The sequence below is a fragment of the Piliocolobus tephrosceles genome, chromosome 19 (assembly GCF_002776525.5).
Source record: "Piliocolobus tephrosceles isolate RC106 chromosome 19, ASM277652v3, whole genome shotgun sequence".
In the NCBI taxonomy this organism is placed as follows: domain Eukaryota; kingdom Metazoa; phylum Chordata; class Mammalia; order Primates; family Cercopithecidae; genus Piliocolobus; species Piliocolobus tephrosceles.
This window is the reverse complement of record NC_045452.1, coordinates 35913370-35930662: the sequence shown is the minus strand read 5'-3', so window position 1 is coordinate 35930662 and position 17293 is coordinate 35913370. Positions and strand designations below refer to the sequence as shown.

General features: G+C 54.8%; 1 protein-coding gene across 3 annotated transcripts; it reads right to left on the bottom strand.

Annotated features, from left to right (window-relative positions):
* Positions 1 to 5543: 5543 nt before the first annotated feature.
* SIK1 (salt inducible kinase 1) lies at positions 5544 to 17238 on the bottom strand. Of its 3 annotated transcripts, none has more exons than XM_023192269.1 (13): positions 16913 to 17237; positions 16306 to 16422; positions 12882 to 12945; positions 12546 to 12707; positions 12259 to 12383; positions 12008 to 12131; positions 11238 to 11461; positions 10866 to 11012; positions 10342 to 10473; positions 10010 to 10226; positions 9276 to 9557; positions 8594 to 8825; positions 5544 to 8170 (listed from the first exon to the last, which is right to left on the bottom strand). In XM_023192269.1, the coding sequence occupies exons 1-13, from the start codon at positions 17066 to 17068 to the stop codon at positions 7795 to 7797; spliced, it is 2358 nt and encodes a 785-aa protein (XP_023048037.1). In that variant the 5' UTR covers positions 17069 to 17237; the 3' UTR covers positions 5544 to 7794. The 3 variants fall into 3 exon arrangements, with proteins under 3 accessions (XP_023048037.1, XP_023048046.1, XP_023048049.1); XM_023192278.2 differs by having other exon boundaries at positions 10342 to 10467; positions 16913 to 17078; XM_023192281.2 differs by lacking the exon at positions 5544 to 8170 and having other exon boundaries at positions 8178 to 8825; positions 16913 to 17238.
* Positions 17239 to 17293: the final 55 nt, after the last annotated feature.

Below are 17293 nucleotides of genomic sequence, written 5' to 3'. Positions count from 1 at the left end.
GAGGGGGTACAGACCCATACACCCATGTGACAAAGGGACTTGGTTTCATAATATAAGGAACTCCTACAATTCAATAATACGAATTCAAACAACGCAATAAAAATTAGCAAAGGTGGGGCACGGGGACTCATGCCGGTAATCCCAGCACTTTGGGAGGCTGGAGGATCACTTTAGCCCAGGAGTTCAAGACCAGCCTAGGCAACATCACGAAACCCCTTCTCTACCCAGAATAACATACAAAAATTAGCCAGGCACGGTGGCGCATGTCTGTAGTTCCGGCTACTCGGGAGGCTGAAATGGGAGGATTGATTGACCCCAAGAGACAGAGGTTGCAGTGAACCCAGATGGCACCACTGCATTCCAGCCTGGGTGACAGAGCGAGACCCTGTCTCAAAAAACATAAAAACACCCAGCAAAGATGCAAATAAATATGAAAAATAGAATGGCTAATTACAAGATGGGAAACATCACCAGTCATCAGGAAAATGCAAGATAAAATCATGATAAGATGCCACGACAGACTATGCAAGTGGCTAAAATTTAAAATACTGACAACGCCAAGTGTCGGTGAGGGTTGGGGCACCTGGAACTCTCATACGTGGTGGGCAGGAATGCAAACAGGAGCAGCCACCTTGGAGAGCAGCTGGGCGGCTTTTGTCCGGTGAGTTGCTCTCACGCCACACGAGCCAGCCTCTGCACCTTGGCCTGCATTACCCAAGAGAAATGAGATACGTCCACACCAGGACGCATAGCAACCTCGTTTATAATCACCCCATGCCGGGAACCACCCGAACGTCCATCACCAGGCGAGTGGATAAACAAACAGCGGCCTTCCCCACCACGGAACACGACTCAACAGGAAACAGGAATGAGTTGCTAATGCGTGGCACGTGGAGGAAGCCACGTAACTATGCGGAGACAAGCCAAGCCCATCAGGAGCGCACGCTGTCTGATTCCATTCCGAGGAATTCTGGAAAATGCAAACCCACACCCAGGGACAGGAAGCAGGTCATCCGTTGCCCGGGGCCGGGAGCACGCCAAGGGCGCGGGGTGGCGAGCCCAGGGGAGTTTTCTGGGTGACAGGCGTGCTCTGTGCGTGGATTCTGACGGTGGTGACCCAGGTGGGTGCCTGGCAGAACTCCTTGAACTTTGCGCCAGAGACGATGCATTTGGTTCAGGTCACTGGAAGCTCAGTGGGGCGGATTTGTTCTGGGGCACATTTCTGCTGGGACGGATTTGCGTTCTCCCCTGCGCCTCACAGTCTTCCGCCCCCTCCCCCCATCCCCCCGGAACCCAGAGCCCCGGGCTTTTCACTTAACCTCTTGACTCGAAGGGAGCACGCTCTGTGATCACAGGAAGGTACCTTCCCCTTCAAATTTCAAAGAAAAGCCCCTAAAATCTGCTGGGAAAGCCCATTCATTCCAGCCCAGAACACTGCAAAGGACAAAAGGGGAATGGAGCATTTCTGGCCACCTAGGTTCCCTGAGTACTTTTTCTAAGTCGCTTTCTTTCTTTCTCTTTCTTTCTCTTTCCTTCTTTCCTTCTTTCCTTTCTTTCTTTCTTTCTTTCTGTCTTTCTCTCTCTCTCTCCTCTTTCTTTCTTTCTCTCTTTCTCTTTCTTTCTTTTTTCTTTTAACAGAAATCACATTCAAATAAGTGAAATAATAATAATTAGAAAAAAGTGAGTCAGACCAAGACCCCAGCAGTTCCCCTGAGGAAAGGAACTGAACATTCCCCTGCTGCCTCCCTCCGTTCTCTCTCTTTCCCCCCCCCCCCCTTCCCTCTCCTCCTCTCTCTTCTCTGCCAGGCAGCCACACCAGCTGCACAGGCAGGAGTCCGGAGCGCAGCCCTCCTGCTGTCTGAAGAGACAGACCTGGACACCTTCCTCAGGACCCACCCGGCTCTGAACAGCAGACTTCTCCTAAGATCAGAGGTGGGGCCACAGGCAGGGCAGCTGTGCTCACTCAAGCCCGCACCAGCCGCCTCAACACCCTGGGGTTATTCCGGGAGGAAAACTAAGAGGCCAACTCTATTTCTTCCACCCCAAGCGAGTCAGTTCCTCTTAAGTCAGATTCAGTTCCTGCCTCCAAGGGAGGCCAGCACGTGCAGAAACAGGTGGAACTTCCCTCAGCTCCCTCCAGGCTCGCCCCAGGGACCTCGCTCTGGCTGGGGCATCCCCTCTCTCCCCACCCCCACCCCGAGAAGCCAGTCCCGTTCCTGGGAGACAGTATTTCTGAAAGCCTCCAGAAAGCCTCCTTCCTATCCCGCGCCTGGCGAGGAGAGCGCCACCGGTTTGGGCGGACAGAAAAGCACAGAGGCCGGGCCCAGGCGCCTCCAGGCGAAGGCCTCCGCTCCCACCCCTGCGAGAGGAGGTGCGTCCACGACGGAATAAGCAGGTGGCCGGGTGGCCAACAATCTGATCAGCCACAGTGCTTCTTCCCTGTAGGGTGTCTGGCCCCGTTCTTGCTGGGGATGGTGCTTGGGGACGCCACCATGTCTCCTCAGGGCCCACTGTGCACCCTGAGTATGGTGCCCTTGTCACGGGAGCGGCCTGCTGACCCGAAGCACGTGTGGCCATGGCATCAACAACGAAGGGCTGGTAAGCTGCAGCGCCAGAACGCAAACCCAGGCTTGCAGCCAAGGAGGCCACGTTCTCAGCCACCGTGCCACGTTCTCAGCCACCGTGCCACTCTGCACGTCAGCTGGCTGGGCAAGCCTCCGTCCTGTATTAGCAAGGACAAGACAGTCACTTGGTTCGCTTCAGTTAAAGCTCCAGGCAGTACCTGGCCCCTCACCAGACTGAAAAAGAAAGTCTCAGAACCCCAGAGCCCTGCATGGCTCAGAAGTGCCATCGAGTACTAGGGCTGCGCCGAGCGTGCGCCAGGGCCCGGCTCAGCCCAGCCAAGTCCCAGCAGGAAGGAACATGTTCTCAATCAGAACATCCTGCAAAACACCCGGGGTGGGTGGGGGACACTCACGGTGCCAGAGCTGGGCGAGGGGCCGTGGAGGGACCCTCAGGCAAGGGGCAAACACACCCATGGGTGTGGCCAGCTCCCTCTACCCGTTGGAATCTCCCCAGCAGAGGGACTGAAATGACTCAGGAGCAGATCAAGGAGCCCAGGGCAGAATTCTGGGGTCCTACAAGGCCTGCGGGAGGCTCCCCAAGCGGGGCTCCAACTTGCAACCTGAAATGTCTAAGCCTTTATTACCGTCACCTTCACCATCATTGTTGCCACCATCACGAGTCTGGGAAGAAGGGCCCAAGCATGGGAGACGCAGGGATGGTTTTGCCAGTGCTGTGTGTCAGGGAGCTGCTACCTGCTGGGGCTGCTTCGGTCCCCTGGGGCACCATGAGACTCGGTCGTTCCCACCAGGAGCTGACCACTGGGTGGAGGAGCTGAGACACGGGCAGGTCACACCCTGAATTCACATGCACAAGAGGGTCTGACTCAAGGTTCCTGCTTTCTAAGGCTCCACACTCCCAAACAACAAACACAGGTGCCCTCAGCACAGCCGCCCAGCATCTTGTTCAGCGGATGCCACACAGCCCAACCTCGGTGTCCCGAGGCGGCCCGGCTCTGAGCAGGATGACGAGGCTACGTGGATAAAGAGCAGCTTCGTGGGCCCCCAGTTCCCCTGCCAGATTCCCCCACACAGGCATGGCCCGAACAGGGGCCTCAGCTTGCTCAGGAGTGCTGAGCTCCGGTTTGGCTTCCCTGTCACTCAAGCCACTAAGCCAGCGCCAGCCACCGCCAGGATCTCAGAGGCTAATGCTCTGTTCTTAGAGGCAGCAAAACTGCAGAGATGACTCAGAGGACAATGAGCCCTACCCCTGGCCTCTCCCACCACCCAGCTGCCTGAGGGGCCGTCACAGGGCAGGCTCCCCCGAGGGCCAGGACGCCCTGTCTGAGCAGGGCTGCGGGAACCATCAGGCTGGCCCTGGCCACACTTATGCCCGGCCAGCCTCACCACCGACAGTGGCCTGCCCTGTGCCCCCACCTCAGCCCACGGCTCCTGCCTGCTTTCCTCGTCAGAACTGTTGTCCACTCACTGGGCATCTGCCCGCTTGAGAGAAAACTTCATTTTCTTCTTTAAAAAATGGTGGGCCGGGTGCAATGGCTCACGCTTGTAATCTCCTCACTTTGGGAGGCTGAGATGGGCAGATCACTTGAGGTCAGGAGTTTTGAGACCAGCCTGGCCAACATGGTGGAACCTCATCTCTACTAAAAATACAAAAATTAGCCCGGCATCGTGGTGGGAGCCTCTCATCCCAGCTACTCAGGAGGCTGAGGCAGGAGAATCGCTTGAACCCAGGAGACGGAGGTTGCCGTGAGCTGAGATCATGCCACTGCACTCCAGCCTGGGTGACAAAGCAAGGCTAAAAAAAAAAAAAAAAAAAAAAGTAGTAAAATACACATAAAATTTATCATTTTAACCATTTTGGGGTACACAGTTGAGTGGCATTAAGAACGTTCATATTGTTATGTACCCATCACCACTGCCCAACTCCAGAACTTTTCATCCTCTTAAACTGCAATTCCAACCCATTCATCTCTGGCTCAGCAGCCCCTCCCCCAGCCCCCAGCGTCCCCCACACCACCTTCTGTCTCTGTGAATCTGAGCCCTCTAGGGACCTCGCGTGTGTGTTCTTTTATGACTGGCTTGTTCCACTGAGCACAGCATCCTCAGGGTCCATCCTCGCTGCAGGCCGTGCTGGGCTTGCCTTTTGTAAGGCTGAGGCCTATTCCACTGCCGGCGTGGACCACATCTTCTTGATCCCTTCGTCAGCTGACGGCCCCTCGGGCTGCCTCCTAGTATGGCTGTCGTCATGCTGCTGTGAACGTGGGTGTACAAACCTCTCCCGACCCTGCCTTCAGTTCTTCGGGGTACGTACCATTAGGAGGAGCGGCCAGATCATGTGGTGGTTCGAGTGTTTTGAGGAGCGGGTACACGGCTTTCCACAAAGGCTGCGCCTTTGACCCTCCCACCAACAGTGCCCAAGGGGTCCACTTCAGTAGTGACACCTTAATGGGAGCGGAGAGGTTGAAGAGCTTTTTTTTAACCAAAATATCCACCAGGTGCCAACATGAATGAATCATTTGTTCTTATAAGCAGCAATGCGTGCCCTATCGCTGGAAGGTGATGAAGCCTTTTAGAGACCAGGAAATGGTTTGGCTGCGAGATTCTTCCAACTGCTTAATTTATAACCGGCTCAGAGAACCTGGCGGAGGACGGGTTAAGGATGGATGGTGCCGGCAGCCCCAGGCGGTGCTGAGACTTTCAGTGACTGAGCCTGGCCACTGGGGAAGAATCCTGAGGAGGGGGCAGACCACGGGGCCACCTGTGGCTGCCACAGCGGGAGGGGTCCTCTTTAGACGGAAGGCCACTAGTTCCCTGCGGTGAGGTAGAACGCAGGAGTTGGCACCGCGCCCTCCACTTTAATATCTGAAACTTCCACAAGCCTGGAGGATGTGGCCTCTCAGGGAAGCCGCTCAGAAGGAAAGAGCTCCCAGAGAAATGAGACAGGAAGGGGAAAAGTCAAGGTTTTTTCCTTCCAAATGTTTTATTTAAATATTAAATTAAAAAACATACATGAACTAATCATTTGGCATACATTTCTCATGTTAATATAAGAGATAAAATAATTCAGTTATGGTAAAAAAAAACAAACTATGTACATCTCAATCAGATCACGTAGTGTCTTTAAATAGGCTGTTGCGTCGCCGTCTGTATTACAGCACTGTCAAGAAATCTACAAAACACATAGCACACACTCTTAAAAAAAACAAGAAAAACACGCCTTTAACATCCTCCAAAAGAGGTTCTACAGCAATAAGAAGAAACAAAAACCACTGTGAAAGTAAAGTGCTTGTCATTGCTTCAAAGAGGAAACACACAATGGTTTCTGAGGCCTTTGATCTATGGCATTAGAACAGAAGTCATTTTAAAAAGGGGAAGGGGTTTTGTGTTGGAATCAATTGTGCTACCTCTGTAAAAATGAAGGCAAGGGCCTGGCTGCCCCAAGATGGTCTGGATTCTCTCCCACCCCAAAAACTTCTTTATGAGCGAACAGGAGACTTTGGTGTTTTCTCTGCGGCAAGGCACCAGGTCTGCCCTCCAGCCAGCCTCTCGTCCAGTCTTTCAAACAGCCACAGAGCAGCAGCAGCAGCAGGAACGGGGGCAGCCAGCTTCCCTGAGGCACGGCACAGGCACAGCCCCCGGTGGGCACCGGCAGCCCAGGGATGCAGCCTCCTGCACTGGGCGCGCCTCCCTACCCTCAAGTAACTGGGTCAATCTTTGGCTTTTGAAAATACCCGCCTTTCCCCTTTCTCAATGCCTCTGTTTAACACTGCAGGGTGTAAGAAGCCGAAGTAGCTGAAGGCACCTGGGCTGGGTTCAGGGGTGGGGACTGGACTCAGGGCGAGTGGGAGCAGCACTGCCTTTGTTGCCTTCCAGAGGCTTCTGGCTGGTGGAGCCCCACGGAGTCCACCTGCCAGAGGTGCGCCCGGACCTGCCAGGTAAGGGCCGCCCCCTCCTGCGGCCTCCACCCCAGTGCTGAGGGAGGGAAGGCCCTGGGGCGCCTTCCTCAACGCACACCTGTGCTGACAGGGACGCTTCTTAACAACATGACTGAGGGAAGCTTAAACCTGGAACACAAACGTGTAGTACAAAATATAACAAATAAGTAGTGTTTACCTGTCTCCCGTGTAGATACATGTACAGGATTTGCTTTAAAAAAAGAAACAAAAACTTGAAAACACTGACCTAAACCTCTCACTTTACCTTCCTTGAACAAAAGCCAAAGAAGAGCCCAGGTAGGGGTGGTCAGGGCGGTCGGGGGGGTCCCGGGCCAGGCAGGCATGGCCCTGAGCCCTGAGCCCTGAGCCCGTCTCCAGCTGCCCAGCCCTGCAGTCAGCCTCCGACATTGCACAACTTCACCCAAGTCAGGTGTTCTTGTTGGACTCCATCATGAAATGCATAAACGTCATCAGCAGCGGAAACGGGAGGTGCAACAGGAAGAAGTTTCTGGGCTTCTGCAAGGCCGCCTGGGGGCTCAGGGCCAAGTGACCCTCAGGACAGAGTCCCCAGCACTTTGAAGTCACCGCTGCCCTCTTTGAGGTTCTTCCTGCGGTTCCTCCAAAGAGTCCTGGAAAACTAACTCTTGAGCAGTTTATAAAACTTCTCATCTAAAATAAGAAAAACGTGTCTTCCAGGTTTTGATTTCAGGGGAGAGAATTCCTAGAATCTGTAGGTGATCCTCGCCTGGGCTGACCACTTAGAGCTGCTTTAAAACCAATACATGAAGCGGAAAGTTCACAGTTTTCATTAAAGCATACATCAGGAAGTGGAGAGTGTTAACTAAAGAAATGGATAGTCATCAATGCACGTGTGCGCGCGCACACACACACACAAGCGGACAACGATGCGGCCGCTCGTTTCCGTGGATGTCCGAGGTAATCATCTCAACCACGAGGAACCCAGAGAGAGGGGCCGAGAGCCCCACACCCCGGCACTGCAGGTGTGTTCCCTCCACCCAGATCCCCTCCCGCCCCCGCCCCCGCCCCCAAGACACGCCCCTCAATTCTCTTTCTTCCTAAAGTTTCCAGTCCCTACTCAAAGTTGAGGTCACTCAGTGCAAGAAAAAAATAAAACTAAAATAAACTAAAAAGCCAAAACACCTAACGTATTGCTTATTTCGCTTCTAGAAAGTTCTTGGCTTTGAGTCCAGACATCTTCACCTACTCTGAAGTTATTGCTTGTAAGTCAGTGTCCGCGCCAGGACGCAGGGCTGCCCTCACTGCACCAGGACAAAGGTCCCCAGGGGGCAGGGCGTCAGGTCCTCCATCTCACAGTCCCCCTGCAGCAGCCCCAGGGGCTCACAACCTGGGGCCAGCCTTGCCAGGCGTGGTGGGGGCGCAGCGGGGAGGGTGGTGGGGCCGGCGCCAATGTGCAGGTGTGTGTCCAGGAGCTGCGCCGCCGAGGCCACTGGGGAGACGCCGGTCTGCAGGAGTGGGGACGGCAGCAGCGGGAGCCCCGACACGAGGAGAGTGCTGGGGAGCGGGGCAGCCCCAGGGCCATCACAGGGGGCGATCACAAACTGGGCGGGGGCTGGCTGGGGGGCCTGTGAGCAGCCGGGCGCAGCGGCCGGATGGTGCTGTAACTGGAGCAGCCTGTGGGAACAGAGGACAGGCGCTCACTGCGCCGGCTCGCAGGGTTCTCAGGTTTCCAAGTGCCCGTGTGGTGGGGCCCGCCCGTGGAGCTGCCAGCTGCGGCTGCTGAGGGCAGGTGCATGGCTGATCCCTGACTGCTCCCCACCTTTCTTTCTCCACCTGGCTTCTCAGCAGCTCAGAGATGTGGCCACAGGGCGTTCTCACTCCCCGCCACCTTCACCCACCGAGGGACTTTAAAAGACACACCCGCTTCTGCACCCCATGGCTCAGCACCGAGGACCTGTGCCCCACACGCCTCCCTGGCTGGGGGCGGGGGTGCGCACTGGGCTACACAGAGGAGGGGACCGCTTAGCAGATGAGGTTCCTGAAGGAGACAACCTGCCGTGTGTCCACCCATGGTCCCAGGACGGGGGCAGGCCCTACCTCTGCTGTTCTAGCACCTCCTCCAGCAGGCTCCGGCCCTCCCGGCTGCCGGCTGCAACGCCGTGCAGGCCTGGGCTCTGTGCAGGGGCATGGAAGGGGCTCAGGCCGCCCCTGCTGGCCCGGCTGGCAGGGGCCTGGCACATCTGGCGAGCCAGCCCCTTGATTTTGTTCAGTCCCAGAAACCCTTTGGTCCGCGTGGTCTTCCTCAGCTGCTGCCGAAAGGCCTTCAGCCCTGTGGGGAGAGCAAATCAGGAGGTCAATGGCCTCCTGGCTCCCAGCCCAGCATCCACAGCCCTTGGCTTAGGGGGTCTCCAAGCCTCAGGTGGGGGGTAAGGAAAGGACGGGTGACATAAGCATGGCCGGACAGGAGTCTGGCACCCAAGCCCCGGGGTGGCGAGGAGGCAGCTGGCAGCCAAGGCCCTCCCTGACCCCATGCTTCCTCCATCGGGAGGTGCTGCCCAACAGAACTGTCTCCTGTGCTTTCAGAACCAGCCACAGAGGCCACGTGCTCAGGGACCCACGTATGTCTCCACCCCAGCAGGCCGTAACCCCCCGAGCCACCAGAGCACTGAGAGTCCCACACAGCCCCGGTGGAGAACAGGGGGACAGAGTCACGTGCTGCCAGAGACACACACGGTTCCCCGGGGAAGGTGGAGGTGCGTGTGTGAGGAGCGTGGCTCACCCTGAGTCAGTGAGGTGTCCGACGCCCGCCGTCCCTCCTGGAAGCTGACAGGGAGCAGAACAGCTCCTGCCAAGCCCCCCTGAGTCTGCAGCACTGGGGTGGCAGACTGCGACCCCAGGAAGGGTGAGGCCAGCCTGACTGGGGAGCAGGTGCCCAACAGCCCCTGAGTGGCTGGGGTGCCACTGAGCCCCACAGGGCTTCTGCTTGCAGAGGAGGTCAGACAACTGTCAGAGCTGGTTCCCTCTGCAGGACTTGCTGAGGCGGAGGGCGAGACGACTATACCTGTGGGAGGAGAACGGCGCCTTTGATGCTGCAGTACGGGCTCCCCCGCCCCTGCTGCGCACACATGGCTGTGCCTCCCCATCCCTGCCCTCAACCTGGTGGGAAGAGGGCTCGAGGCCACCAGAGCCCAGGGAGCCCCAAAGGCAGGCCACCATCACGGTGCAGCTGCAGGTGGACCTCAGGCCAAGGGGCTGCCCTCCCAGTACCCGGGGCGGCCTGGGGAGGACCCTGCTGGAGGCTAAACCCTACACTGTATCCTCCACCAGAACAACCACATGCAGGGCAGGCTCTAAGCATCAACTGTGTGGTCTCAGGGATTAAAACACATGGCAAATCCTGAGAGGTCCAACCTAAGAGGCTGCCGGGCAAAACATTCATTCTAAATTAGCCCACCCTCACATCGACTGTAAGCCTATCCGCCGGTGTCCTCCTGGGCCTCCAGGCACACTTACATGGAGCGGTGAGCGGGGAGAGGCGGGTGGAGACCTCGGCCAGGGTGTGCCTCCGGCCCGTGCTGCTGGGCAGGGACTCCTGCGCGTCCTGCTCCTCCTCTAGGCCTGGCCCCTGCCTGGCCTCCTCACTGATGGCTGTGTCCAGCAGGCTGCTGGGGGACACGGGCCGGGGCCGGAACACTCCGCCGCAGCTGGCATCCGCCGGGAAGAACAAGGGCTGAGTTGGAGAGACACAAGCCAGTGACTTGTTGGGCTCCGGGTGACCCGGGTGCACTGGGGGCACCAGGGCTAGGTTGAAGCGAGCCCTCTCCACACCCGCTGTGGGCACTCACCCACTGCAGCGAGTTCTGGAGCTCACAGTCCATCTCGGCCTGCAGGACAGACTGCACCAAGGTCTGCGGCTGCGGGCACAGCAGGGCGGGTCGGAAAGGGTCAGTGGAAAGACCTTCCTGAGGCACCTGGAGCTGGCAGACGGGAAAGAGGCCATCAGGGGAGCGGCTCCGGGACCACCAGCGCCATCAAGAGAAGAAACAAGCTGGCTTCTGTCTGGAGTGCGAGCTGCCTTGCTGGTGGGCGTGACAGCTGACTGAGGGACACTGGCTGGCCAGGCTGGGCTCAGGACCATGTGCTGGTGCTGCACTGCCAGGAGGCGGCATGACAGGCCAGCCCTGGGGATGAGTCAGGGACAAGTGGCCTCTGGGCAGGGTCCAGCCCCCGGCAGCTGGCACCCCCTTCCCCACACGGCCTGGGACCCAGTGCCCATGCAAGGAACCACCCTCCACGCTGGTGCCTGACGGGGGAGGGTGCCTGAGGGTGGAGGGAGCCTGGGGTCCGGGAGGAGACTCCTCCCCCTCACCTCCAAACCGCTGAGGTCCGAGCTCCGAGGTCGTGGCTGCCTGGCAGGCCCGGGGCGAGTGCACTGGGCATTCCGATACTCCTTGAGCCGCTCAAGGAGGAGGTAATAAATGGCAGCAAAGTGGTTATAGCTGCTGTTTTGCAGTGACTGGGAACGAGAGGAGCAGAAGTCAGCACGGGGTGGCGGGGAGCCCCAGGGTCCACCCGCTCCCAGGTTATTCTTGGGTGACTGAGAATATCCTTTAGTGGGGTGGACAAGCCTACCCCTAAATTAGCCTGCGCTCCCGTTTTAACTCGGCTGGTGAGTGCATGCTTCCCGAGACAGCCGCCCAGCCCCTGCGGGTGAGGCCAGGGCGAGTGTGGCCGGGCTCACCTCCACCGTCCTCTGCCGGTCGACGCCCAGCGTCTGCATGATACCCAGCGCCTGCTCGTCGTAGTCGCCCAGGTTGGAGCTGTAGCTGTGCGCGGAGAAGGTGGAGCAGGCGGGTCCCGGCAAGCAGGGCTCAGCCCGCATCCACCGGTGCTGCCGGATCTGGGCGATGGTGATGCGCCTGGCAGGGTCCACCACCAGCATGCGGCGGATCAGGCTCTCACAGTCTGCGGAGACGCAGGAGGCTGAGCCAGGGCAGCCGGGACCTCACCTGTGCTCCCACCCACCGCCCCACATGGTTTGACATGCCAGGGGCCAGGAGCAGGAGCCATCGGCTCAGTCCTGCCACCCAAGGGGTGCCACCAGCCAGGGACCCAGCCCCTGGGGGCCCCCATACTTTGTGTCCACCACACAGAGAACCACTTAGGTCCACCCTTCTGCCATGCCCCGCGCCTGAGCACCACATGGACAGGCATCTTTAGGACACAGAAAAACCGGGTGCGCCACAGCCAGTGGACTGAACTCAGGGATGATGCCAGTGCCCTGGGCGTGGGTGCTGGGCGGGGACAGCAGGCATGAGGCACCAGCCTGTGCAGCAAGGACACCTGTCCACCCTAGAAATAGGGCACTGAGAAGACATCCATGGGCTGCGTTTTTCCTGCGGCCCACAGTAACCTGGGCCTGATTCCCAGACTCAACAAGGACTCAGAAGCCAGCCGCAAAGGGGCTGCAGAAGACACGGGCCCCTACCCACGCGAGACCACATGACCCACCTTGGGACATGAAGAAGGGGATGCGGAAGCGGCCCTCCAGCACCCGCTGTCTCAGCGTCGGCAGGTTAGGCCCGTCAAAGGGGAGAGAACCGCAGACCAGGACGTACAGCACCACACCCAGGCTCTGTTGAGGACCACGGAGCCATGTCAGCCTCAGCGCAGCGCCCCCGGGGAACCCTGCGCCCCCGGGAACACAGCGCCCTCAGGGAACGCGGCCTCGGGAAGGGGGTCTGCGCGCACGCGGCTCCTACCCAGATGTCCAGCTGGGGGCCTTCATACTCCTTCCCCTCAAAGACTTCCGGGGCGGCATACGGGGGGCTCCCACACCACGTGGACAGAGGTTCTCCTGACTTGTAGAAATTCCCAAATCCAAAATCTGAGATGCAAAGAAACAGACAGATGAGGTTAAACGGCAAATGGCAAGGGCTGTGGTTTAGGCACGTGCCGGGAAGCTGGGGCCCCTCGCGGGCGCACCCCCACCCCGGGGCCTCCGTGCCGCCAGCTTGATGTCCCAGATCCCATCCCGGGCCCTCCGTGCCTGCCAGCTTGATGTCCATGTTGCCATCCAGCAGGAGGTTCTCGGTTTTGAGGTCCCGGTGGACGATGTGATGGGCATGACAGTACTCCACGGCCGACAGTATTTGCCAGAACTTCTTCCGCGCCTCGTTCTCACTCAGGTGCCCGTTGGAAGTCAAATAATCTGAGGAGCCACAAAACAAAGCTACAGCCTCCAGGGCAAAGCCTGCCCACCACCCAGAGGGCCCTGGAGAACACCACGGGGTTCTAGGATGTGTGGCCCAAACACTGGCCATGCAAATCCAGACACGTTCGTGCCACTGGTTTTCAGCAGATGTTAAAAATGAGTGTGGCTTACCAAACATTTCTCCATTTTTAGCAAATTCAGTGACGATATAAAGCATATCCTTTGTTTCCATAACCTAAAAAAGAAAGACCTGACATTTAACCACACAAAAAAGGCACAAGGCAGTGCCACAAACAATCCACCAGAACCCCAGTAGATTTCTAACTTCTCTAGGACAAAAGCATTCGTCATTTAAAAATGTAAAGAAAAAGAAAAATGTCTGCAATTAAAAAAAAAAAAAATACAGGAAATTCCTCCTCATAAAGACAACTTTAGAAAATCAGAGGTGAATTCCTCACTGACTTACCTATCCTGATATACCTCTGCTCTCACAAAAGGTCAAAATATGTTAGAATTCCTCTCTGTGGTGCTATTTAATTCAAGTCACCTCACATACAATTTGAGAATGCTTAGGCCGGGGCATGGTGGCTCACGCCTGTAATCCTAGCGCTTCGGGAGGCCAAGGCAGGAGAATCACTTGAGCCCAGGAGTTCGAGACCAGCCTGGTCAACATGGCAAGACCCCATCTCTACAAAAAATAGAAAAACTAGCTAGGTGAGGTGGTGGGCGCCTGTAATCCCAGCTACTCAGGAGGCTGAGGCAAGAGGATCGTTTGAACCCGGGAGACGGAGATTGCAGTGAGCCGAGATCGTACCACTGCACTCCAACCTGGGCGACAGAGTGAGACTCCATCTCAAAAAAGGAGAGACAGATCTCTGAAGGCTACAGAGGAGGAGACTGCTGGAAGTCTGCTGGGCTTTATAGAAGCCTGGTAGGCAAAAGATGAGTCCAGTCAATGGTCAGAGCCACCTCAGTAATAGAGAACGCACATCCCATTCCCACTTGCTTGATTGACAGGATGAATGAGGCTGTGGGAACCCAGCTTTGCCAGGTCAGCTGCAGTGGGCTGCTCACTGCACAGCCCATCACTCAGCATGTAGCCACCCAACAGCTATGCCAATATAGCCCTTCCAAGTTCATTCACTGATTAATAACTTTATTTTACTTAAAAAGAGATTTAAAAATATAACATGTCTGTGAGTACTGAAAAATTTTGGAGAGGATGAGACAGTATATTCTTATGAAAAAAGATTTCTTTGGGTTCAAAATATACAGTTATTCCTTTAAAAAGATGCTTTGTGCTGGAGGCGGTGGCTCACGCTTGTAAACCCAGCACTTTGGGATTATCCAGGCTGATCATTTGAGGTCAGGAGTTCGAGACCAGTCTGGCCAACATGGTGAAACCCCGTCTCTAGTAAAAATACAAAAATTAGCCAGGCCTGGTGGCCTGTGCCTGTAGTCCCAGCTACTTGGGAGGCTGAGGCAGGAGAATCGCTTGAACCTGGGAGGTGGAGGTTGCAGTGAGCTGAGATCGATTGCACCACTGCCCTCCAGCTTAGGCAACAGTGAGACTCCATCTCAAAAAAAAAAAAAAAAGAAAAGATGCTTCAGAGATTGCTGCTTTGAGTTGTAAACCTAGAAGAAAAGTGTTCTATAAATTCTAGCAGTTTGGCAAGAATTTTAACTGCCCCGCCCCTGTGTGTGGTGGAATTACTCTAAGACCACTGCTTACCCTGTCCCCAACTGAAGAAACAGAGGAGGAGGAAAAGAATTAAAAGTCAAAGGGTTTAAACTTTTTGAAAGTTTAAAAACGTTCAGCAGGGTTCTGGGGCTCCGGCCAGCGTAATGAAAATTAGACACTAGCGGCCGGGCACGGTGGCTCACACTTGTAATCCCAGCACTTTGGGAGGCCGAGGTGGGCACATCACAAGGTCAGGAGATCCAGACCATCCTGGCTAAAATGGTGAAACCCCATCTCTACTAAAAATACAAAAAATTAGTCGGTGTGGTGGCGGGCACCTGTGGTCCCAGCTACTTGGGAGGCTGAGGCAGGAGAATCGCTTGAACCCAGGAGGCGGCAGTTGCAGTCAGCCGAGATTGTGCCACTGCTTTCCAGCCTGGGTGACAGAGCCAGACTCCCCCTCAAAAAAAAAAAAAAAAAAAAAAAAAGACAGGAGGAAAGAAAAGAAAAGAAAATTAGACACTAGCGTCAAAACCAGAGGAATAAAAGTTATTGCTACACCACTAAATTCTATCATCTCCCAACAGTTAAGAATCACATATAGCAGCAGTAAGAAAATGCATCTCCAGAAAAGACCTCCAGCACCAATCACACTGGCATTTTGTCTCTTTAACGAGCTAATTGCACACAATGGGCAAAGGAGAAGAACAGGAAGAAAAGGAAGGTACTACCATTAGGGTTCAGGCCTTGAGCAAAGTCAGAAACAAAACCAGCTCAGCCCACTCCTGAGGAAATGGGCTGGGCACGCTGCACAGGCAGTACACCAGTACCATGGAGCACACAACTTAAAAATGACAACAGAAACAAAACACAAACCAGGTGAATACGGCATGAATTCTGTGCTTAAAGACGCTGAGCAAACTCGTCACGGTGAACACAAGCTCCACCAATACTGCTACTTTTATTTTAATCTAGTGCAGAGGCTTTTGGGAGATAATTTCAAATCGTAATTCTCTCTCCTACCACACTGTACACCGAGCCGTCCCAATTGCACAAACACACACAACATCCCAGAGTCATCTCACATTCCATTTCACACGAATCATTAAGAGGAACTTCAGCCCAACACAAATGGATGAAATAGCACCCACAAAGAACTTCTTCTGCAACAAGACTTGATTTCACCCTTGCAAAAGTGGCCATTTATCATTAGGGAGGTGTAAATGATTGCTTTGCTGTTCTAATTAGATTAGTACTTATTTCCTGATGATTTATTAATTTCAACATGAGTACACAAATTAAGTCACAAAATAAATTAAGTCACAAAATAAACCAACAGATAGGGCAAGGCATGTCCCTAGCGTGGATTAAATGACAAGCTCCTTGCTCTTACTATGGAAAAGTATTTTCATCTCTCCGTTTTTCATGGAAGAGTTTAAATAGGGAAAACAAATGCTCACTACTGTCCTTGCAAAAATAAACTAATGAAAACCGGTAAGAGCAACTGGCTTTAAAGTTTAATAATTATCTGCAAAGGTGGAAGTTTCCAGTTTCACTCAAATTTGTCCTTTTATACTAAATGTGTGACCTGTGGCAATACCTACAGATGCATTTGTCTGTTTTCATAGTAAAGCAGATTTACAACAGATCTCTACACATTTAAAACTGGATCACGTTAGGATACTAAATAAAATTCTAATGAAGCAAATCTCAAATATGATCCAAAAGCAGTAATTGCAAATATATCTGCACAGCCTATAAAAATCAATCTATTTACCTTATATAACCAAATGCCCAACTTCCACACACCCCCCAAAAGGGAAGCCACCTTCAGAAATTGCAGACTTCCGTTGTTGGAAATAAAATACAACACATTTGCCAGGATTAGCAGAGAAAGGCAAGCTGACCCCTTACCTGGTAGAGCTTTATGATATGTGGATGGTTCAGAAGCTTCATCAGCTGAACCTCACGATAGATTTTCTCCAAATTGCTTGAATCTAATCGTGTTTTATCAATTATTTTTATTGCAACCTACAGATTTTAAAAAGAAAAAGGATATTTTGTTTTGTTTTTTTAAAAAAACCCTCAACCTAATTTACACATTTCATCTTTTGCAAGTTAATTTCTCAACACTTTGTCTACAAAAGATCACAAGAAGTTGGGAAAACATAACCAAAGTAACCACTAATGTTATTTAAAATAATCAGAGTTAAGTAAGTGCCTTAAGTATTTGCAGGCTCACTTTACAGGGCTTAGCTCTGAGTCCATGAACCACTGCACTCTCAGGTTGGTCCTTTTTTTGCCATTTATCCTCTCTGCTTTCTCCCAATATATGTGCAAATTTGCACATAAAATACATAAAGCATTTTTTTTCTTTACCGAACTAAAAACGGTTACTGTTTACCCACCACGACAATCAAGCCTGGAGCACTGAATCTGCAGGGGGTCCACCCGCCGAGGGTGGGTCGCCCCGGGCCCAGTGGGAAGGCCCCGCCGGCTGGGTCCCGCTGCCCCCACGCACCTGCGTTTTGGTGACTCGATGCCGCGCCAGCTTCACCACCGCGAAGTTGCCTTTGCCCAGGGTCCGCTCAATGTCGTAAAAACCCACCCGGAGGGGTTTCTGCTGGCCCTGACCCTGGCCCGCGGGGTCCGCGCTGAACTCGGACATGATAACCATGGCTCCGCGCGCACCTGCGGGGCCGCACAGCGCTCAGAGCCCACCAGCGCCCCCGCCGCTCGCGGTCGGCTCCACCCGTGCCCGCGGAGCCCCCAGTCCCAACGGGACGCGGGGACCTGCTCCCACGCCTGTCGCCCCCACTCTATCCACGGACCTCTCCAGCCCCTTAGGGGGTGTGGAACCGCCCCCGCCGCCCGCAATCCGCTCCACCGGGACCCCCGACCC